Consider the following 24352-nt stretch of genomic DNA (forward strand, 5'->3'; position numbering starts at 1 on the left):
GTGCCTGTAAAACTGGGAGCGGGAAATATTGATATCACTTAATGATTTTTTATAAAAAATATAAAAACTTAACAGAAATATAACTTCTTTTCCTAATGTGTACATTGCAATCTGTTCAACTAGTAAGCAATAAGCAACCCCCTGCCCGCTACGGTACAATGTAGTGAGGATGATATGTATGTAATGTAAAGAGAGATAACATAATTGTCTCATAAAATAAAAAATTTGATCTTGATATAACAAAGTGAAGCTTTGTAAAAGGTTAACAAGCTACAAATAATAAATATTTAACAAGTGTAGAGCTTGAATATGATTGAAAAATGTGTTGCGAAAAATTCAAAAACCATGTGTGTGTGTTCATATGAACGCATGCACACACACACACACACACACACACACACACACACACACACACCCACACACACACACACACACACACACACACACAGACACACACACACACACACACACACACACACACACACACACACACACACACACACACACACACACACACACGAGGGTATAAGGATATACTTATATATAGAAATAGTTACATGTGTTCACGTGTATTCATAAATGCTCCGAAACTGTGAAGAATATAAAAATTTACGTGCTTCAAATATTTCACAGAAAAAATGTGATTGCCTTTTCAACAACTTCCTTAATTTCTAAGCTATCCAATGGCTCAAAAAACCATTTTGCAGGGAATTTCAAGAGCTACAAGAATGTAAAGTTCAGATTCCTTGAGCCCTTCGTTTTTAAAATTTTTGAGTTTAAAGGGCTTGGGGAAGGTTGTTCTTGCACTCAAATGTAAACTTCTACCAGTGATATCTCAATCAATTTTTATTCTACAAAAATAAAAGAAACCCAAAATTTTCAGTAAAAAAAATAAATAAATTTTTGTACTCTGGCATATTTTTTATGTATTTTCTTTAGTTTTTGGATTATTGTGAAAAAAATAAATTTTTTTTGAAATTTCAAAAACATTTTCAAATTTGAATCAACTTTTTTTGAAATCCAAGCATTCCAAACCAGTCAAACTTCTATAACATATTGTTAGTACTTAAATAAAGAAAACTGTAAAAGGATTACGTTCAATTGCAATTCCTGCGGAAAAGTCATTTGTTTCATTGCTGATTTTTTCTCCGAAAAAGCAAGACAACTATTTTATTTTCATCATAACTCTGTTAGTTTTCATGCTAATGACTTTTACCAAAGCTAATTTTAAAGGGCTTTTCAAGTACTTTGAAAAATAACCTATAAGTTTTCCTCAAAAAATTTTCCCTTTATCTGATATTTATTATTGAAAGGTTCGACTTCAGTTTTTGGTGAATAAAAAGTTACCTTCAACGAGGCATAACTGAGTTCGTATTGCACCTATAGAAAAATAAAAAAAATAAAACCAATCTCTTACTTATTTCATAAGATTCATTTTTGGTAATAATAATTTTTTTGATAAAACGTAAAGTTTTTGAGTTATTCGTGAAAAATCATTCAATGGTTGGTTGAAAAATCAACATTTTCAATCACGAATAACTCAAAAAGTATTGACTCTACAAAAAATTTTATAGAACTTTTTTGCTTAGAATTTATTCCTCCATCGATTTCTGCGGTTATTTTCAATTTAATAATTTCCACCCCCAAGGAGGAGTGGCATCCACCCCCCACCACTAACAACCAAGGGTAAAAGCACACATCAGCTCTATATAAATTTTGTTCCTTGAGCAATTCCCTAATTATTGTACAAATTTCAATTGGTTTTGTCTGAAACAATTCTGAGTGAAAAACTGTCAAATACTGGACTAATAGTAAATAGTATTCTATACTCCTAGGAAAACTAAATTAATATTATTTTAATATCATATTCTATAAAAAAAATTATATGCAATATGATAAAGTGTGTAAAGTTCGAAAATTAAGACGTCAGGGATGCTATTAATAACTTTATTTTAACAAGGCACAAAAGACATTTGACAAATTTTTAAATCATATGGATGATACTGATGGATATTCTAAGAAAAAATTATTCGTGAACTACACGTACCATTTAGAACAAGATTTAAGTATCAGGAAATTGCCATTTACCTTTCATAGCATTTACGTTAATGAAGTGTTAAAAGCAAAAACAACACACATAAAAAAATATACACATATATAAACAATTACAAACAAAAAAGATTTATTTACTTATGAATTACTACATTCTAAGGCATCTGTACCATACACAATTTACACAAATGTTTCAAACAAAATTAAACAATTCATCACATGAAATAAAATTTCTCAAATACAGGAATTTTTATTCACAGATAATTTTGGCTCATTCTTACTATTTTTTGACTCTGAATCCAAGTACAATCTCACAATTTGTCCTAAAGGGTAGTTTTTTGTATTTTCTTTTAAAAATGAAAACTTAAAATGAATTATTTTTATCAAAATTTGTTTTGAGTCAATGTTTATATTAATAATAAAATGTGAATGTCTGAAGATATCTATAAACAAACCATATTTAAAAAACTGATCAGAATGAAATAATTTGGAGGAATGAACAGTGCGAGTAATATGGTATTGCATCAAAGAACAACATAAATTTATGACTCTCCTTCTAGAAAAAATAAACTGTACCTAGAGTAATATTATTTAATTATTAGGCTTACTATTGACATCATAATTGATATAGTCATTTCAATCTATTTTTGCTGTAGAATAAAACATACCAGAGAATTAGTTTCATTCTGGATTACTTGTGAATTCCATCGTGAGTTTGGTCTTTGTTTTTTCCAACTTCTTCTGCTACATACATGTATTGTTTTGTTGTTTCATATGAACTGTTTTTTTTACGCCATATATAAATTGCCTTATAATTGGATAAATCATTCTAACAATTTTTGCTATGCGCGTGTTAGATTAATTTACAGTGATTCCTTAAAAACCCAGGTTTTCTTTAAATCTACATTACTAACACGTTCAGTGCTCATGACGCTACGATGGCATCACAGAGAGAGAATTGCTCTGTGTATGTGACACTACCTGCTTCAATAGTAAGGGGCATTCTTCTATCCTCTCCCACTCTTTTCCACCAACCAATAAGGGTTTTGTTATTGTGTATTAGCACGGAGAAAGGATTCTTTGGTTTGGCTGAGTAGTTTGTAGTTACCATTTTGTTGTATTTTATTCGTACAGATTTGTTGAACATAGATCCGTTTTTGCAACTTCTTGGAGATTGTTTTACAGAAAATCAGATTAGTAAAAATTTTCTTTTTAAATTCTATTCGTTATATTTTTATTAATTTATTTTAAAAATGCTTAATATTAACTTACTAGAGATAAAAAATATTTTTTTTTTTTTTTAAAAATTCATTGAAAATAAACGAAACTAAATAGTTACTTTTTTAGTATTGGAATTATATCATAGTAAATTATAAAAAAAAACCTAGTTTACTTATAAAATTACCTAATCATAATTTTGTTACCGTTTTATGAAATTTGATATTAACGTGATTTTTTTTAAACCCTAATTCATAACTAAAAGAAATTGCAAAATTTTGCAAAGCGTAATACAATACGCCTTCATTTTTACAAGCATTTTAAATACAAGCTTCTTGTAACAAACTTTATTAATTATTATAAATTTTGTCAATCATTCTATTTTCATTAACTGTAATCATAGTTACGTGTTAATAAAAGCTATCTTATCATACCTAATGGAAGGCCTATGTATATTGTAAAAGATGAAAATTAATTACCATTTATCTTGAACATTTCTATTGCAAATCAATAGACTATTAATCAGAAAAAAAAACATTTCAACATAAATATATAGAAACTTTTTTTTGTTTTGGAAATTATTCTACAATTTCAGTAAATTGTAACCTAAAAAGACTGCCTAACATTGCTCTGACAGAATATTAAACCGTACATTTTAAAAACCATTCAATAATGGCAAAGAACAAATGGAAAGATATATGCCAAGAAACAATGTAACGGGCGAGTTGCATAACTGTAGGAGTCATTTATATGTCGTTTGCTGATGATGCACATGCAGCATCATTTCATATTATGGTTCTAATAATCAAATAATCAATGACTAAAAAAAACAACAAAACACTATATATATATATATATATATATATATATATATATATATATATATGCTAGTGTTATATACCAATATTATATATATATATATATACGATATAAGTCAATTATTATCCGCAATTTAGTTATATTTTTGTTTATGTTGGTAGTACTGTCGTATTGCGTAGATGACGCATGAGTGGTTTAATTGTATGTCTGTGCAGGTTTGATGCTGCTAGGTTATTCCATTATCGATGCCCTGCCGTTAACCATAGCTGCTCCGCTTTCTGTTTTCACCAAAGAAGAGCAACGTTCAGTGATCTGTTTTTCGTGCTCAGAAGGTGAATCAGGGGCCAAAATTCATCAAAGACTTTCGGTACAGTATGGGAACAGTGTGTTGCTGCAACGGAGTGTCTACGAATGAATTGAAAAATTTTAAAACGGTCGCACAAGTGTTACGCACGACGAAGGAGCCGGACGACTGTTTACCGCCACAAATGAGGAAAACATTGAGCGTGAGCGAGCACGTGACTGGTTTTCTTAGACAGACGAGTAACTATTGATGAAGTGGTACATCATCTACAAATTAGTCATGGTTCTGCCTACAAAATCATCCATAACAGACCTGGGTTTCATAAAGTCTGTGCAAGAGATGGGTCCCAAAACAACTCACACAGTTGCATAAACAAACGCGCTTGGGCATCTGCCAAAAACATTTGGATCGCTATGGTAACGAACGGGTCATCTTCTTAGACGGAATCATCACTGGTGACAAAACATGGATCCATCATTACGAGCCGGAGAGTAAACGGCAGAGTATGAAATGGAAACATCCAAATTTGCCCTGCGAAAAAAGTTCAAGACCCAATCGTCCGCAGGAAAACTGATGCTTATGGTTTTTCGGGACTCACAAGGCCCAGTACTGAAACATTATGAGGAAAGGGGCACGACAATAAACAGTGTGTGTTACAGCAAGATGCTTATTGCCAAGCTGAAGCCTGCAATTCGAAGCAAACGCCAAGGACTGCTGTCGAAATGTGTTGTGTTGTTGCACGACAATGCCCGTCCACATACTGCTTAAACGCTCCAGAAACTCAACTTTGAAGTACTGGCACATCCTCTGTACAGTCCTGATCTTGCCCCTTCTGACTACCACTTTTAACAGGTATTAAGGGTCCAACGATTAACCTCGAACGATACAGTGAAAGAAGCGGTGCATTCGTGGCTCGCAGCTCAAGCGAAAACCTTCTTTTATGAGGGCAACAAGAAGCTTGTGCAACGATGGACCAAGCGGGTTGAAACACAAGTGGACTATGTTGAATAATGATGTACAAGTAAGTTTCCTACTTGTATGGAAATAAAATTTATAACTACATTGCAACCGCAATGTAGTTATAAATAACTTGTAAAAATATTAGTCATAAATATTTAAAAAAAAAAAAAATTTATATGTGGCTAGCCTCAAATATAGTACTGTACTCCTTGCAACTACCTCCTTGTACTGTACAGTACAGTGTTGTATGTGTGGCTAGCACACCACCTTGTACTATACAGTACAAGGAGGTAGTTGCAAGGAGTACAGTACTATGTGTGTATAAAAAAAAAATTTTAATTTTTTAATATTTACGACTACATATTTTTATATGTTATAATTTTAATGATTTGAATTTAATGTGTGATTTGGGATAAAAAGTTTAACTGTTGATGAGGGAAAAACCTGGAAAGCGCTATTAGAAAAAATAATAAGCATAAGATAAGAAGCATAATCAAATTCTGCACTCTTGGTGGTAAATGATTTTTATACTTTTGTCTTTGAGATATTAGTACAGAGGAAAATATGGACAAATACAATAACAAAAAAAATCGTTTTTTGCTAAGTTATATATGCTAGTGTTTTATACTAATATAATTTATTATGTAAACAAAATCAGCACAGCAGGTAAAAAAAAATTCAGCAGTGAATGTTTTAAAAAAATCCTGCCCTTCACTCAATTCTGGTTTCCAAATCTGAATTCAAGGCAAAAAATCTTATGAATCTTACTGAATTTATACAACAGAAAAAGCTTCATTTTTTTTTAGTTCAGTATCATTTATCATTGTTTACAATTCTTTCTTTAAATTCATTAAAAAAAAAAATTGACAGGTATGGAAAAAAGTAAATTCAGGTTACTCACTGGAAATAAGTGTGCTCGAATATATTCTTATCCTGAAGGAAATGCATATTATCCTGCCATATCCATTGTTCCAATTCTGGTGACAACTCTATATGCTGTGCTTCAGTCGATTGTGCTGTTGAGGATGTTTCCTCTTTTGAACCACCTTCTCTACTGTCCTCTTCTTCTCCTTTTGTCCATTCATAGAATAACATATAGGCACTATTTGTTTTTTCAAAACTTAAATCCATAAACTTGTCCGTAACAGAATCATAGGTCTTGCTCTAAAAACACAAAACATAAAAAACAAATAGTATCATCATTGTAAGAAACTTAATAATAATAATACTAATGATTACACGAATGTGATTTTCAATATACATAATATGAAAACTACAAATATAACTTTTTCAACATAAAATCAAAGGTTTTCCCATTTAAGTTTTAAATAATATTAAACTCATTACCTTAGTCGCTTTACAATACTAAATCACTCACATACACTCTTTCTCTCTATCTTTCCTCATTCCCCTTCCCCTAAAATTTCCTTCCATCATTAGTTGAAAATAAAGGCTTCTGCCTGACAGTTATATGCACTCTTTCAAACTATTAGAATTAATTGTTCACAAACAAAATTTTAAAGTTTGTAAGTAGAATAAATTGTCTGATCCCCTTCCTATCAGTCTTTAGACTAGATCGCAATTAAGTCACAGCTCTAATCCAGTTGACCGATGACTTGCAGAATATAACTGGACTATGAATAATTCAATAATGATTTTGAATGTAAATTCAAATTGCAAATTCGTTCTTTTAAATGTAAATCGTTTAAACTAATCGATGCTAACTTATTCATTCTTTTATGAGATTGTCAGCATGCTGAAATTTTTTCTCGATTTATTGGATATTGTTAACTTTACACACCTTATATGGGCAGACACAAAGAAAGGTTGGCCACATGAGCTTGAATTATATTTAAATGTTACTTCAAACACCTCAGGTAGAACTACTGCACACTTATGAGTTTACGCTTCCTAAACATCCATAATGAATAACTTCGAGGATCATCAGACAATAGTATCTGGTATACCATCTTCCAGAACAGTATTTGAGAAATTGCAACTCGATACGATAAGATTACACTTAGCAATGCCTAAACCATCGACAATCAATTAATTACAACTGAAAATTTCATTTTTTAATTTATTTTACTTTTCACTTTACCGATTCAATTTCATTATACAACTCCATTAGTTAAATTAATACAAAACGAGCAAGATTTACTTTTCACAAAACAAGTAATAAAAGTAATCACAGTGTGTTTATTACTATAAAGCAGTGATTCCCAAACTGTGCGCCATGGTGCCCCAGGAAGCTATGGCCTCTTTACAGGAATGCCACGAAATATTGTAGAAGCTTCATAATTAGCCAAGACATTTATAATTATTAATTTAATGTTAATAAAGTTAAAAAATAATGAAGATACAGGAGTTTTATTTATTTTTATCTCTTACAAGTAGTACGCTTAGGGTAGGGTGCCGTGGAAAGATTTTAATTGAAAAAACTTTTCCGCAACTCAAAAAAGTTTGGGAACCACTGCTACACAGAACAAATATCCAAGCTAACATAAATAAAGCACATAATGAATTCTTCAGTGAACCTTCAAATGTTTCTTTGAAAAGGAGTTTTGGAATCTGATCTGCATGCTATTTTGACAGATTAAATTCAGTGGTCAATGACCAGAAAAGTGAATAAAAAATGAATTCGCTTATTTTGTGCTCTTTATGTTGTTTTATATGTATTATATAAATTATAATTATATAAAGGGGAAAAACACCAATATTATTTCTACCTGCCAACAGACTGGATTATAATGTACTAAAGGTATCGACTGAAGTATACATATGTAAAATATATTTATATCAATGACTGTTGCAAAGCAAATACTAACACCATATACACTCTTTTTTACACACATGAAAGTACTTACAGTCATTTCACCTCCAAAACATTCAGCTGCTATTTGATTAGGATCAAACGGTTTGACTTCAGCATCATTAAACAGAAACCACTTATCTTTAGCTCTGTCACGATCTCTAATAAAGCTGTAATAGTGACCACCATCTGCAGTACCTGTGTGCACGGTGACACCGATCAGATCATACTCATAACTCTCTTCTTCATCTTTTCCCTTGCTCCCACCATTTGTGGCTGCACTATCTCTCTCATTCTGACGTTTTTCCTCTATAAAAACAACAAATTTATTTAAATATTTTACTTTTTTGTTCTAATATATATGGTGTCCCACAAAGAAACTGAGAAAGTTTCAGGACATGATTCTACTGGTGAAAATAATGAAAAAAGTTCATAAAAATATAGGTCTGTAAATGCTTTGTTTTCGAGTTGCGACTAGCAGAAGATTTCATCCGGTCTTCAGCTCCTCAAAAAGAAGCCCTACTGTAATTTTTAGGACTGAACTTAAGGAATAAAGTTTGTTGTTTCTTATGTAATTTGATCTGTAAAAAATCTTAAAACAAGTTGTAGAACTGTAACTCCAGTAGTTTTTAAGATATCTGACATAAAACACAAAATTTGATGTCAAAAAACAAGGTTTTAGTGCAGGGTTTGCAGTACAATAGCTTTTTTAAAAGACTAATGAATGAGAAAAATTTAGTAACAAAACTTATGGAGAATATAATTCTGAGAAAATTAATGTACATACAACCAATAAAACTTTTAAAAATTGGTTTTTTAATGAAGCAAAACAGACGAAAAGACAGAAAATCATATTATTCTTTTTATACCTAACATTCTTAGATGTACCATCATTTATGAGTGGGTAATTTGCACCATGTTAATTTTCTGTTGAACGCCAAGTAAATTATCATGTTAATGATGAACATCTTGTGATTCAGCATAGCTCAGGCAAACTTCATGTCACACAAGGACAGAAAACAAAGTCTGGCAAATCCTATCTACAGAAAGAAAATCTTCTGCCTGCAGAAGGTTCAAAATTTGCGGCCAACAGATTACTCCTAAGCAGTTAAACTTGTGTCATTGGCTTCTAGATAACACTGATAGGGTAAATTCAATTTTACCTATTAATAAAGCCACTTTTATGAGAAACAGAGTCTTCAATTCTAAAAAATAATCATTTATTGAGTGAAGACAATCCACATGTATTGTGGAAACTAGTTTCCAACACAGATTTTGTTTCCTACTGAAACTGAAACTAATTTCCAACGCAACAGCTCATGTAGCATCGAACGGAGGACTTTTCTTCAGGACACGCGATGAGGTAGATTGTTCTAACAACGGTGATGATACCCAACCGCTGTTGTTGGCATATAACACAAACAAAAATTCTGAAATCGATTACGTTAAAACCAATCGATAAATGAGAGGACGTCATATCGCTTCTCTTTATTTTATTTTATATAAGAATATGAAACGAAAAGAAACAGATGAAGAAAACTGTCATCTATTCAAATTTTTTAATCTATACAATGTTTAGATAAGTCCTTTTAAGGACAACACAAAAGTCATACACACACACAAAACAAAAACATTTTAAACCCCTATACAATAATGTAACTAACTACTGTTTTTTTTTAAAACGACATTTATTTACATTTATTGAATGCAGTGAGCAGGAGGGAGTGTCCTGTCAAACAGGATCAAACATATTCATTTCCTGTGGCCACCAACCCGTCGGTCGACAGTCGAGCGCCACACACGAGCAGCCGTCGTGACCAGGTTTCCAGCAGGGCTTGGCCTACTTCCGGGACGACGAGAACCTCGCTGTTATGATCGCGTCGGTCAGTCGATTCTTCAGTCGAGCGCCACATCCCGCAAGGTAAACATCCTGCACTGCTCCGCCAACGCACGCAAACACACAGCTGCCGTCTCCCGGCGTCTGCGTGTTTGCGTGCTTAAGATAACAACTTACACAACCAATCGTTTTTGACTGGAAACCTAGCCAATCCACTTTTTTTTTCACTTTAAATATGATTCATTTATTTAATTCTACCACTCAACTCTGACATCACAAACAACAGCTGTTCAACAGTGCTACCAACCTTTGAAATATTACTTTAATAATTTATACTTAATACAAAATATATAACGAGGTTGGCAACACTGATAGGGTATGGGCGCCACTGATGTCACAATCCAAGATGGCCACCATCTTGGATTTGGCGTCATACCCCCATTTCTGTACTACTCTTACAATGCTAGTTGCTACAATGAATGAGGGCAATCAGGTCCTACTGAACTCACAGTTTAAATAGCTAAATGGTGGTGAAAAACAATGGATTACTACTCCAGTTGGTAAATGGTATGGGAATTCATAGCTGCTAGAAATAGCAGATGTAAACTATACGGTTTAAAACTATATAATCATGGTTAATGATCTCAAGCTCATTGTAGTTATTACACCTAATGACTTATGTATCGAAGAATGCATTAATGCATATTAAAAAATATTATTTTCCAAACTAATTCAAAATTTATTGAGTTTGTTAAGTATGTACACTTTTGAAAATAATTGACAATCAGCAGCAAAAAACTCTACTAATTCTAATATTGTTTTTGCCACTGGTAAAACGTGACATACTAGTGTGCATGTTGTAAAAAATGTTTTTATTTACATTCACAAGTAAATATACAAAGTATATGAAAAGTTAAGGTCTGCTTCTTAAACTTAGTATAAATACAGCATATCATTGAATACAAAAATTAGTGATATTAACAAATCGATTAGTTAACTGTTTTATTTATTTATGAACTACTTCACAAACATGATTATTTAAAATAAAATTTTTAACACGTTAAAAAAACAAAAAAATATTGAAAATACATTAAATTTTACAAGAGAAATTACAAAAAATATATGGATTGTAATTGTTTAAAACAATTTTCATAAAAAGTCAACATGTAAAAGATTTTAATCTTTATCGGAAATTACTCCTGATGAACCACCAACCATACCCAGAAAAAAAAATAGCTACAGATTGTTAGGTTTATTTAAAGTTAGTTCAGGCCACCTGTAACCTATCTTTACTACAATTACAGATATGAAGTGATTGCTCCAAAATGCAGGAAAGGATTATATTATTATACATAGATAGAAAAAATATGTGATAAAACAGAAATTTACTACCTCCATCTCAGAATCAGTAAAATATAATGGTTTACAACCGATATACCATAAACTAGAAAAACCGTAAAACTAGATTGAACTTACCTTGATAATGCTGAGGCATAAGATGCTTTTCCACATAACCTGACATATCCAATCTCATTGGAAATGAAAAATGAGTGTTAACCTTCTCCTTCAGCATTGTTACCATATTAAATGTATACCTCATAGTATTAAAGCATAGGACTTGCGGGAGTTTCTTAAAACAAGCTCTGAAAATAATCAATGAAGTTAATATATGTATATTTTCTGGCATATACATACATATAATTTTATTTATAAATAAATAAATGTTAGAGAAATTAACATAAGACTGACAGTGATGAATTTGTACCGAGACACTAACCTGCTGAACCCTTCCCCCCCAAAATAATACGTTGAGATGTGTACAAAACTGATAGAAACAGTGTGAAATGACCCAAACTTCCATTCTACAAGTGTGAATGGAATCCGGGTCATTGGATTAAGTTTTGCTTAGAAATAATTTTTATGTTTACTAAACAAGTTGAAAAATTTAATCGCACAAAATTTTCACAGATCAAATTGCAATCGTGTTTTACATATTTAATTACAATAAATTTCATGTTACTTTCAACAGAAATAAATTTATTACAATCCATAAAAAATAATAGGGTTATCTTAAAAATGATGCAAATACATAGCTCATCAAGATTCAAAGAAAATTTATTTGTATACCATCAACTTTACAGCCCTTCAATATATTTCCTCCTATGTGTAACGCACACTTGCCGACATCTGGCAGCTTTTGGAATCCAGTCGGGAAACAGGAAATTATCTTTGTTGAGTTGTTAAATTTTTTGGATAACAGCAGCTGATAACTCTTTCAAACTACTAAAACAAATTCCTCGGAGTGGTTCTTTCAGCTTTGAAAGACAGCAAAGTCCATGGACTCAAATCAGAGCTGTATGGTGCACAGTGAACCATAATTGACAAAAATATTGACAACAGAACTCACAATATATGAGTGCACAAATCATGCAAAATTGACAAGTCAATTTTTTCTTGATGCAGTTTTCAAACTATTGGTCACAAAACCTTTCATAAGTGCAGTGTACTGTACTTTTTAGTATTTCAGTTCCATTTTCGATTTGCCCCTCACTGTCATGCGCAACGTTCTTCATCAATCTCTGTAGCGACTATAGCAATGCTTGTGTTGTCTGTAGCAGTAGACAGTTGACCAGAGCATGGCTCATCCGCTATACTCTCTATTATGCCAATGCTGTATGGTGCTGTGATCTACAGAATCAAAAACTAACATACCGCTCAATAACAACTGATAAATTATTAGCATAGAATCGCCTCTTAGATTTTCAATTTTGATGTTGTGTATTGCTTGAGTTTGGTATGTAAACCCGAGTTAAATTCTGCCTCGTCTTCAGACTACACTGACATTGTTACCTTAAACCCCATACAACTTATATCATCTGCTTTGTAACACTTCAGAGTACACGCTGCCAGTTGTTGCAAGTCATTCCTTGTCTTCATCTTTGCACGCATTCACAGGCACATTATTTTTATGACAATCCTCGTATGATCAATTAATTTTCAAACTTTTGTCAGTCATCTATAATTTCATTAAAAAATCTATTTCATACATTCAGAAGGTGTTTTAATTTAAGTACAATATATATCATAGTACAATATATAAAAAATAAATAAACCATTTTATGAAATCATAATACTCCTGAAATAATCTGAATACTATTGACATGTTACTTTTTGTTTATTTAGTCTTGCGAGATTGAAAATGGGAACCTTCCTATCTGATTCACGTCTGTATAATAAACTCGTAAGTGTATGTTTGGGTGACTTTTTTTATAAGAACAGTAGTCGTGTATTACCGATTAATTTTGGGGCTAATGAGAAGTGGTTATATTAGATAACTGGTTACTATGTAGAATATTAATAATTCATTAACAGCAGATGCATTTTTAATCTATTATTTGTTCTTTTCTCATTCATCATGATTGTAATTAACTCAAATTATACTCCACTAATGCTACAAATAAGCAACATAATGTAAAAAAGAAATAGGCAAACGTTCACATTGTCTACAAACAGCAGTAAAGCAAGCTGTTCTCTATCTTATTTTTCTCAACACAGTTCTACATTGTATTACAGACACAAATTATTTTGTACTGCAATATAAGTTCAACAAAGTTATAAGACAATTTCCAATGTTCTTCATAGTGCAGCAAAATGATGAAATAAATTGAGATGATAATGTCCAATTGCGTTCTTGCATTCAGTAATTTATAAATGTGACTTGCCAAAAATTTTTTAATTTTATCTGCAGCGATCAACAAGGATGTCACACTCTTGATGATTTACCAAAATAGATAACTGAAATATTACATTTACTACATTTTTTCTACTTGGAGCATTAGTTAATTCATTAAAACACTTTTGACTGCATACTTATGTATTGGTTATTTTTTTATTATGCTATGCAACAAGCTAACATGTGCTTCTGTACATGTTTTCAATGCCCTCAATTTTCCTAAAAAAAATTTACTTGTGGTAGTTATAGAAAGTGCATAACTAGACTCATAACCATCGCATTACAACCTACATGTAGCCCTATCATCAAGACAAATTTTTTATAGAATTATAGCATACAGTTATTGCCATATTCTTCAGTTATAATACTCTATATTACCCTATGGTGTTTTTACCTACTCTTTCTTTTCTCTCTCATGTAATTTGGAATCATATGTACATATCCATACCTAACAAGTTGTGAATAACAGTTCAATTTATGCCTGCAATGTAAGGCATTGAGATGAACACATATATTGGAGAGACTAGAAGGAGAAATAACAGCAGTGATAAAAATTGATTTCTTGTTAAGTTACTGTTCTTTAAATAATATTTTATTTAAGACATGGAATCTTCTTTTTAGGACTAAATATTATATTTTCTTACTTGTTTGTAACTTTTACGATCTTGTTGACAACACCTTGATAATTTAAAATTCACAAAAAAGTCTCTTAAGAGATATCCTGTATGTAACGCTTTCAACAATATGAAATTTAATAACAAAGTTAGTTCGATTGTCTCTTTGACAAACAAATTAATTCAAGCATTACCGGTATAAATAAAAAATACCATAAAAATATTAAACAGTGACCGTTTTCATTCTAAAATTTTGTTTTTCCTTTATTTCTTAAAAATTCCAAAAACTATTTTTCAAATGTATTCATATTAATTTCAATTATTGCATAACATAGTAATGATATTCTCTTAATTCAAATCTTGTCATGTATTATTTTAACTACACTAATTCCTCCTCTTGTGAATCTATTCTGTACAAATAATTTTGAGAAAAATAAAAAAATTTCAAACTTATTTAGCTACATTTAGGTTCATTTAATAATATTCACCAGTTTAACACTGGTACCTTTTCCATCATGATCGATAGCATATTTAAAACATCACTCTCAGACTTTCATAACTTGTTTTTGTTTCAAAACTACTAGTCTCTCTTCATAATCACAAGGGGTGTTTAAATATTTATTCTGCTTCCATTATCTTATAAAAATATATCATTGACAACATATATTAAAAGTAATCTAATAGTAAATAACACTACAGATTTTGTGATAAAAAATGATACATACCTCTTTTCTGCCCTAACTTTCTTTCCACACTGCGAACAAGTATACATATTATCGCCTTCTAATGTATCTTTTACAGTGACTTCATCTAACGATTCATATAAATTTCTCATATCGGCTACCTGACAACGAACTGTATAAAATTCTTCTAATGTTCGGCTTACATGATCACAATCCTGTCACACCATACATCAAAGTTCATTAGCAACAGACAGAGAGGTATATCTTTAACGGTAGAAAGACAGGATAACATCTTTATTTAACTAATACCCACCAATTTGATAGTCCACATAATTTACTTACCGCGCTTTAAAGCAAGTTCTTTCAGTTTTTTTTCCAATAAAATTAAATGTACATATGGGTTTTAAAAATATTATAAATACAAAAATAATAAACAACGAAAAACCATTTTCACAAAAAATAAAAAATTTCATAATATATCTTTCAAAAAATAGTTTTTCTCATAAATATTAAGTACATTTGATAAAATTAACCGGTCATTTCATTTTATTTACATAATGTACCAAAAATGACACAATCATTCTTGTAACAAAATCTATCTGGACAAGTTATTCAATTTTTCTGTAATTTTCCAAAGAAATAGTTAAAGCAGAAATTAATTGTTTAATACTTTATGTAACTAACTACTTAAGCACTGGCTGAATAGTTATCATTTTCGCTTTTTTTTTTTTTTTGAAATCTGTCTTTATGAACATAAAAATGGGTCAGATGCTATTCATTAATATCATTATCACATTTAGAATGTGAAAAATGTTTTGAAAAACAAACAACATCTAAGTATTTTGAAACATTTAAAATCAACTATTATATATGGAATTTTGAAGTTACTGGGGCACAGTAAATTTACTAGCAGTGACGAAATCAACAGATATTTGAATACCTGGTTTCAATTTCTAAGTTTGCGATGAATAGAGCTGATGGTGAACAATTAGTTTATTTACTTAAATAAATAAATTAGTAGCCATGGAATTGGAATACTTTAATTTTAAACTGCTGAAATATGATTAACTGTCAAATCAATAAATTGCAAACCTAAGTATAAGGTACAGTGTAACATTTGTTTCAATCAATGAAACAGACAGTGCTTTTTTATTATCTTAATACTACATTGTTAAAATGAAAACTATTTGCATGAATGACAAATAGTCTTAGATTAAATGATTCAGTTTACTCGATTAAATTTCAACTCTTACACCGAGCAGTCTGGATATTAAAAAACAAAAAAATAAAGTGAAATTAATACTGCAATAATTTGATAAAAAATTATTTCTGACCAAAGAATAAAAAAAAAAAAAATAAATACTGTCTACTCTTTGTATTCATTTCACAAAATACTTAATGAAAATTCAGATCAATTAACAAATTATATTATTATAATTAAATTAAATAAATTAACAGAAATTTATGATCGGGCAATATTGCTCTGATAAAAGACTTAAAACTTAAATTAAGATTTCATCATTGATGAGCGATTACAAAAACTTACCAAAGAAACAACATTATTACTGATAACACCTCCAAATAATGTTTTAACCAATTTTTTTAATTCAGGAGTCATCTCTTCTAATTTTGATACCAAATCAATAAAAAATTCTGCCATGTCCTTCTGTTCACCTGTATTCAATGGCTGATGATCCATAGTATACACTTTACAAAAACTTCTTGGATTATAAGCTTTTCTCTCACTCTCCTGCAAGAAACAAAAATTATTTTTGAAAAAGGAAAAAATCATGTGCATATTACAAAATCCAAATTGTTAAAATATATAAATCTCATTTAATGTTACGTACTCACTTTTGATTGTACATTATTCTTCCAAATAATTGCAATAAACTGAGCCTTTATAGTCCCAAAACACCGTTACCATTAATTTGCCGGCTGGCATGTAGGTTTTGAATTTTTTTATGGTGGGCAAACTCAGATAATTCCATTCTATACTCTGATGTTGGATTCCAGCTCAAAGGGATGAATCAAGTATCATCATAAATTATGAGATCTAAAGAAGCATTACTTTTCACTAAAAACCATTGTTTAATTTGCAAACAGATGCAAGTGTGTGTGTGTGTTTGTAATTTTAATTCAATTTTGTTATTTTGAATCACACCACAAAACATGTTCATTCTTAATAATTCGCATAATAAATTACATCACTCAAATTTTTATGCATCTGTCCTTGCAAATAAGACCATTATTAATTTAATGTAATTTTAAAAAGTGTTCTTTTACTACGATGAAAATCATTTAACACTTGTACTCCCAATTAAACTGTTCAATCCAATTATAAAAATTTGCACAGCTGATACACTTTGTACCTCACCATTTTAATATTTGTAACTGAATTTTGGCCAGTTTTACACATTCAGAAAATAAAAATTTTACTACAGCACAGCATGCTATTCTTCCACAGCACAATTTCAACCAGAACTAACATTTTGAAATAAATAAAAGAGGTTATTATAATGAAAATTATTCTCGAACAGCTGATATTTATATTCAAGGATGAATATCAGATAGTTTCAGTTTATTCAATTAAATAGTTTTTCTGTTATTGCCATTTGTTTGTAATTTCTTGATGTAAACAGAGCGTTGTGTTGTTACGAATCTTTATGGGTGCTGTTTTAAATTGGTAATCGACTGTGTACCTTACACCAGTATTGGAGTCTTGCTGATATAGCACTGTTACAACATATTAGCATCAACTTACACAGAACTTACGCCTTATTGGCTTCTTTTCATGTAAAGGCATTATATTTGTTCGTGCACCTGCCTCATCACTGCGAACAGTGGCAACAACTTCTGGTTGCAAGCCTCCGTTACATGCAAGAGTTAATCCTAGTCCTGCTTGTGTTCTTTTAAGAACAAGGGCCATAATTTCTGGTTGCAAGTTAGTTTCTGAACTTCACATTACCGATCCAGAAGCGGTGAAGAGGTGCTAAATGTGACAGGAAAATAATACGGTCTCCGGGTAGTTGTCACATTTGTGGGCTAGTCCACCTTTAGTAATAGGAAGAAGATGGCGAGCATCTCTTATTTTCTAGATAGGTCAGGGTATTTTTGCCATGATCGATTTTGTAAAAGTTACAAAGAAGTAACTTCAGACAGAATAGGAAGAGGGAGGATAGCTCTCCATCTACCTCTTCTAAAGATCAGGGTCAGGGACTCCCATCTGTGTCGAGAAAAGGGATTTAGTGGCAGATTTCAGAAAGGCCAAGGGCAGAACTGGTAGTTCTGTTCCTATGGTACAGGTGGCTGAGGAAAACATAGCAAAGCTTTTAAATTTTGTGCAGAACCCCTGCAGCATTAGTGCAGGGCCTAGAAGTAGGTTCCTCCTTAGGCTGTGACAGTTTAGGGAAGTGCTCTCAGCTTTGGCAGAGGAGTGAAAGTTTGGTCTCCAAGCCCAAGGAGGAGTTCAGAAGCCTGTCCTGGCTCCAGTACAACCTAAGCACTGTGCTGAAGTTGTATGAGGAAAACAAGAAGCAAGCCTGAGCAAGAAGAAAAAGCCTGGGACGGTCTTCATTAAAAAAGCAAAGAGATCTATTACGTCTAGTACACAAATTAAGGAAGACCTTCAGGTTGCCCTTCATGGCAACAGGAAGGATCTTAGAATCCATGAGATTAAGGAGACCAGCAAAGGTCTAATTTTGGCAGCTGAAAACCAGGAGACTGTCCGAGTCATCACAGAGTCTCCCACTGTAAAGAAGCTCAAAGTTAAGATTAACCCGAAAAGGAAACATAGGTCCCATGTAATTGTATGTGACATAGATTGATGGCTGTATGATAAGGAGGTTCTGTCTCTCAACCGGGAACAGAATACCAACTTGAATGAGGTGTCATTCAAACAGGATTGTAGGCTAATCTTCAAGATTGGCAAGCATGATGCCGAGAAGTATCACTTCATTTTTTGAGGTAGGACCTGATCTTTTCAAGAAGTTTCTGGCTGAGGGTAGGTTGTATATGGATTTTGTATCCTGTCACATCAAAGAATATGCAGATGTACAGTGATGCTTCAAGTGCTGTTGTTTCGGCCATAGGGCCAAATTCTGCAACTTCACATCAGTCTGCGGACATTGTTGTGAAGAAGGCCACAAGCATGACGACTGTCCATGGAAGGCTGAGGCTCCAAGCTGTGTCAACTGTAAAAGGTTGTGCAAGGAACATTGGCACTCAGTCAACAATAAGGTCTGTGGTAGCTATCTGCATGTGGTAAAAATTTAATTCAATTCCTTGGATGGTTAGGTTCGGTCAATTAAATGCCCAAAGTGCCTACATTGTCCAGGTTGAGTTAGGAGAAACTGTCAAACAACAGAGTCTTGATGTTGTACTATACTACAGCACCCATACGTGGACTTTCCTTCTAAAAAAAATAAATTGTACCTAGAGTAATATTATTTAATTATTAGGCTTACTATTGACATCATAATTGACATAGTCATTTCAATCTATTTTTGCTGTAGAATAAAACATACCAGAGAATTAGTTTCATTCTGGATTACTTGTGAATTCCATCGTGTGTTTGGTCTTTGTTTTTTCCAACTTCTTCTGCTACATACATGTATTGTTTTGTTGTTTCATATGAACTGTTTTTTTTACGCCATATATAAATGCCTTATAATTGGATAAATCATTCTAACAATTTTTGCTATGCGCGTGTTAGATTAATTTACAGTGATTCCTTAAAAACCCAGGTTTTCTTTAAATCTACATTACTAACACGTTCAGTGCTCATGACGCTACGATGGCATCACAGAGAGAGAATTGCTCTGTGTATGTGACACTACCTGCTTCAATAGTAAGGCATTCTTCTATCCTCTCCCACTCTTTTCCACCAACCAATAAGGGTTTTGTTATTGTGTATTAGCACGGAGAAAGGATTCTTTGGTTTGGCTGAGTAGTTTGTAGTTACCATTTTGTTGTATTTTATTCATACAGATTTGTTGAACATAGATCCGTTTTTGCAACTTCTTGGAGATTGTTTTACAGAAAATCAGATTAGTAAAAATTTTCTTTTTAAATTCTATTCGTTATATTTTTATTAATTTATTTAAAAAATGCTTAATATTAACTTACTAGAGATAAAAAATATTTTTTTCTTTTTTAAAAATTCATTGAAAATAAACAAAATTAAATAGTTACTTTTTTAGTATTGGAATTATATCACAGTAAATTATAAAAAAACCTAGTTTACTTATAAAATTACTTAAGTGTGATCTGCCAGGTTTTAGAGGTTGGAATAGGCTCTTTGTTGGATGTGAAAGTAGGTCTGCGATTCTACGTACAAAGTCTTTAGATGGTGTCTTCATACGACAGGCCTCTAACACCACCATATAGTTGTCAAGCTTGTTGTAAACAGTTCTCACCTTATGGTGGTTAGTTTGTACTTTCAGTACAGGGACACCACAGAAGAACATTTGGAAAGGTGGGATAGGATTCTACAGCTTATCAATGATCTTCTGATTCTGACAGGGGTTGATGAAAACACCAAATCACTTCTTTGTCACAGTGGGGTCACAGATGACAGCGGTGAATTAGGATTCAACATAATTTTGAAATTTTCAATGCATCTGATGAGTTGGCTACTTATGCTGGTATGGTCGATGGTCAGAGGGCTTTCCATGGTACCAACATTGATGTTACCATAGGAAAGGATATCCCAGGTAGGATTCATAATTGGTCTGTTGTCAATGATTATGTAAGTAATCACCAAATCATAGTTTCTGAACTGGTGAGTGGGTTGCGTGATGTCTATAGAGGACACGTCCCTGCTCATCAAAGGTGTTTTCTGCAGAGAAAAACATACTGGTCCAAATTTTTTAATATTCTTGCAGTTAAGCTTCGGGTTTTGGACCAAAGTCTCAACGATCTGCAGTTACAGAACCTGGCAGAGAAAGTTTCTTCAGAAGTTACTGAAACTGCCTTTCTATTCTTCGAGGCACTGGTCTGAGAGAATTGCCGGTTGGTGGACTCGGGAACGACTTTAATTAAGCTGACTGTGGGTCGACTCAGGCAAGCTGCTCAACACAAGGGTAACCCTGACTGGCATGGAGTCTTAATTGGAGATTATCGTAAGATAAGGACTGAGTATTTCCTTAAGGTTAGGTTTTCTAAGCGTGATTCCTGGCACTCTTTTGTACAAGAGCAGTAAAACAAAGACTCAAGAGGTATTGTTTATAGAGCACTTGGCCATAAGAAGAAAAAAGATGCTCTGTCGGGTTTCTCGACCCAGGATGGTGTCATAGATAAAAATCATGTTCTCAATCTTCTAGTGAATGATCTGCTGCCAGATGATATTGAGACTGATGAAACCTCATAATCTGTAGTCTTGCAAGTAATAAAGCACCAGATATGATTTTTTCATGGTGGAACTTCTTGTTCGCAAGTTGTGTCATTCTTATTACACTGACTTGGGTGTACAAAATCCTGGTCACAATATATACAACCCTAGTCAACAACCAGTCAAAATCAGGTTGAATATTTTCCTGTTTGTTGGAAACAAGGTGAATTGAAACTTCTCTTCAAGGGAGGTAACAAGGACCCCATCGTGGGTTTTTCATATAGGCTTCTGATGATCTTGCCAGTAATAGGTAAGGTTTTCGAGAAGGTCTTATACCTCTGAATTAATAGTAGGCTAACTTCTAATCGCTTTTTGATGGACAATCAATATAGTTTTCAACCTGGCAAGGGCAGAGGATGCAATTCTTAAGGTGCCTTATTCTCTGCCTTGTTCCAATTATAGACATGTGGTTGCATGCATAATGAAATAGCCGTGCTATCAAGTTATTTCAGCGACAGAACCGTCATCCTTTGTGACGGCAGCTCGGAAGTAGGAAAGACCCTGTCTACAGGATATCTGCAGGGGCAGTGTGCTAGCTGGATTTTTCAAATTCGACTCTCTAATGCGGTTGAGGTTACCCAGTGGTAGCCAAATCATCGCTTGTGTGGATGATGGGTTGCTGCTGGTCAAGGGCAACATGTAAGGTTTTATGGTTGTGGAATCTTCAGTATATGATGGTCTTTGTCCTAACAAGACCGCTATGATGTTCTTGAAAGACCAGTTAACCAATATGCATATTGCGTGAGTATCGAAGGGTGGCCTTCCCATTTGCTATGTCACAATTAAAAAGTACCCGAGTGTAATCCTTGATAAGAATCTTCAATTCAAGGAGCACCTTCGGTTTGTTGCAAAGAAAGCATGTGATGCTTTCTTTGATGTTCATAGGGTCATCCTCCCCCAATTGGGAATTGATTCTCCGAACCATGCGTATTCTTCACAAAGGTGTCTGTGAGGCTGTACTGTTGCACACTGCGCCCAGATGGGTGCAGCGTATAACATAAAATGTAGTTTATTGAATGCATACTCATTGAATGCAGTTTAAAAGTTATAGGGACATTTTATTACAAGCTCAGCATCATCTGTTGTCAGAGGTTACAAGACTGTTCGTGAGAGGCAGTTTCTGTTATCACCAGTACAAAACCAATTGATATCCTTGTCAAGGTACATAGCCAGCTTTATATTTCCAATCTTGGCAGGTTAGATGGAATGAATCTTCTACTGGTCGTTATATGCATGGTATCCACCCAGATGTTACTAGCTTGCAAGCTATTACATGGGTTTCCCCGATCGGTATATAACACAATTCTTATCAGGACATAGTGCTTATAGGGAAAAATTGGCTAGGTTTGGTTCGATCAGTCGGGACTTTGTCCAGACTGTAGGGTTAATGATACTGAGGACCACGTCCTTTATGCTTACCCACAGTACGAGGCTGAACATATCAGAGTTGGTAGGGAACTTGAGAGAATGGATTCCTTTCTGGGTCAGCAGGTTTTCCAGATAACCCATAGAGAATGGTTAATAGTGGCTGTTCCTTCGGTTTCTTGCCCTGTGAAATCAGCTGAAGGGGGTTGATTATGTTAGTGTAGTACCCTGGGTGGCTAGGGAGCTGCCTGGGCACTATATTTCCTGTTAAAGCCCATCAGGGCTAGGAACAGGAGGGGTAGTGTGACGACTGAAATTGTCACAAGGTGGATGTCTTTCCCTACAGGGGTTGGGATGGATGGGCACTATATTGGCTAAAGGTAGGCGCACTTGACACCAAGCTCCAGTTATATAATCTGTTTAAGCAAATATGAAGCAGTGTTGTGATCAGTAGCGTGGTATCCACACTACCAAGAGTGAACTGACATTATTTGTAGGCAACCCTGTGATGGAGCTATGGAGTGGGAGAATGAAGACATTGACCTTGTCCCTGTAAGCAGATCAGACCAGGGAAAACTAAATGTCATGCGGGACTCTGCGATGGAGTTGGAATGGGAGATGGAAGGTTTGTCCTTGCTCCCAACGGACCAGACCAAATTCCGATTAAACTTTAAAGTTAATTTATTTCATTATAACTTATTTAACCTAAGAGCAGAATTAAGTCTAAATTACCATTCTTGCGATCAACAATATTCCAGTAGTATGAATTTTGAACTGATATTAGTCTCGTTTACATGAAAGTTATGACATTTACAGTCATTTCAAGCTTGTTAATTAAAGTATTAATAATAGACGCAGGGTTCCTGCTTCTGTGAACTCAGTTAGCTTAGTTCTGAAAGCAATAAAGTAGGACAGAAGAAAGAAGCTGTCTGAAAGCAGCCTGCAGCAAAGGTAAAGGCTGAGAAATTAATCATTGTTGTAAATGGCTACTAAGGCATTTACATCAGTGGCATTCCAACTGAGCTCAGACTGATGACTGTAATATATGTTCGGTTAGAGGGGCTTATTATATGTAATAAGACGACCTTTGGTAAAGCCCATCAAGGGTAGGAACAGAGGGAGTGATGTGGCAACTAGAATCACCACAAGGTGGGTGTCTTCCGTATGACAGTTGTGATGCTGAACAACCTTTGTAAAGTAGCATTTTCAAGCTTATTGTAAATAATTAAAATCAGATTTAGTTGTATGTTACTATATGTGGTTTATGTATTCTTCAGTTTAGCGATGTGAAAACTACAAACAACAAACCATTAGGTGGCATAAAAAAGAAACAAAATATGTTTTCAACATCAGAAGACAGTGTTTCAATCAAAAACAAAAAGGGCTAAATTTACAATATAAAGAAATTTAACCTATTAAAAACTCTTTATATAAAAGACACATTACTACTTAGTATTTTTTAACATTTTTAAGCAATAGTAAAAAGCAAACTCATTTCACAAAATATGGGTAAACGTAAAAAAAATTTATCAAAATATATAGAAAAAAAAAACTGCATGCGAAT

At 33.0% G+C, this 24352-nt stretch overlaps 1 protein-coding gene across 2 annotated transcripts in view; it reads right to left on the reverse strand.

The window, feature by feature from the left end:
- Window positions 1–24352, reverse strand: part of puf (ubiquitinyl hydrolase 1 puf) — a 405361-nt gene that overhangs the window by 141120 nt on the left and 239889 nt on the right. For both annotated transcript variants that reach the window (XM_075367624.1, XM_075367623.1), the window contains exons 31-35: window positions 16579–16782; window positions 15075–15247; window positions 11479–11645; window positions 8221–8474; window positions 6255–6517 (exon numbers count right to left, since the gene is read on the reverse strand). In XM_075367624.1, coding sequence (XP_075223739.1) covers window positions 6255–6517; window positions 8221–8474; window positions 11479–11645; window positions 15075–15247; window positions 16579–16782 — 1061 coding nt within the window. The remainder of the gene's footprint in view (window positions 1–6254; window positions 6518–8220; window positions 8475–11478; window positions 11646–15074; window positions 15248–16578; window positions 16783–24352) is intronic.

This window comes from Lycorma delicatula, chromosome 5, assembly GCF_047948215.1.
Source record: "Lycorma delicatula isolate Av1 chromosome 5, ASM4794821v1, whole genome shotgun sequence".
NCBI lineage: Eukaryota > Metazoa > Arthropoda > Insecta > Hemiptera > Fulgoridae > Lycorma > Lycorma delicatula.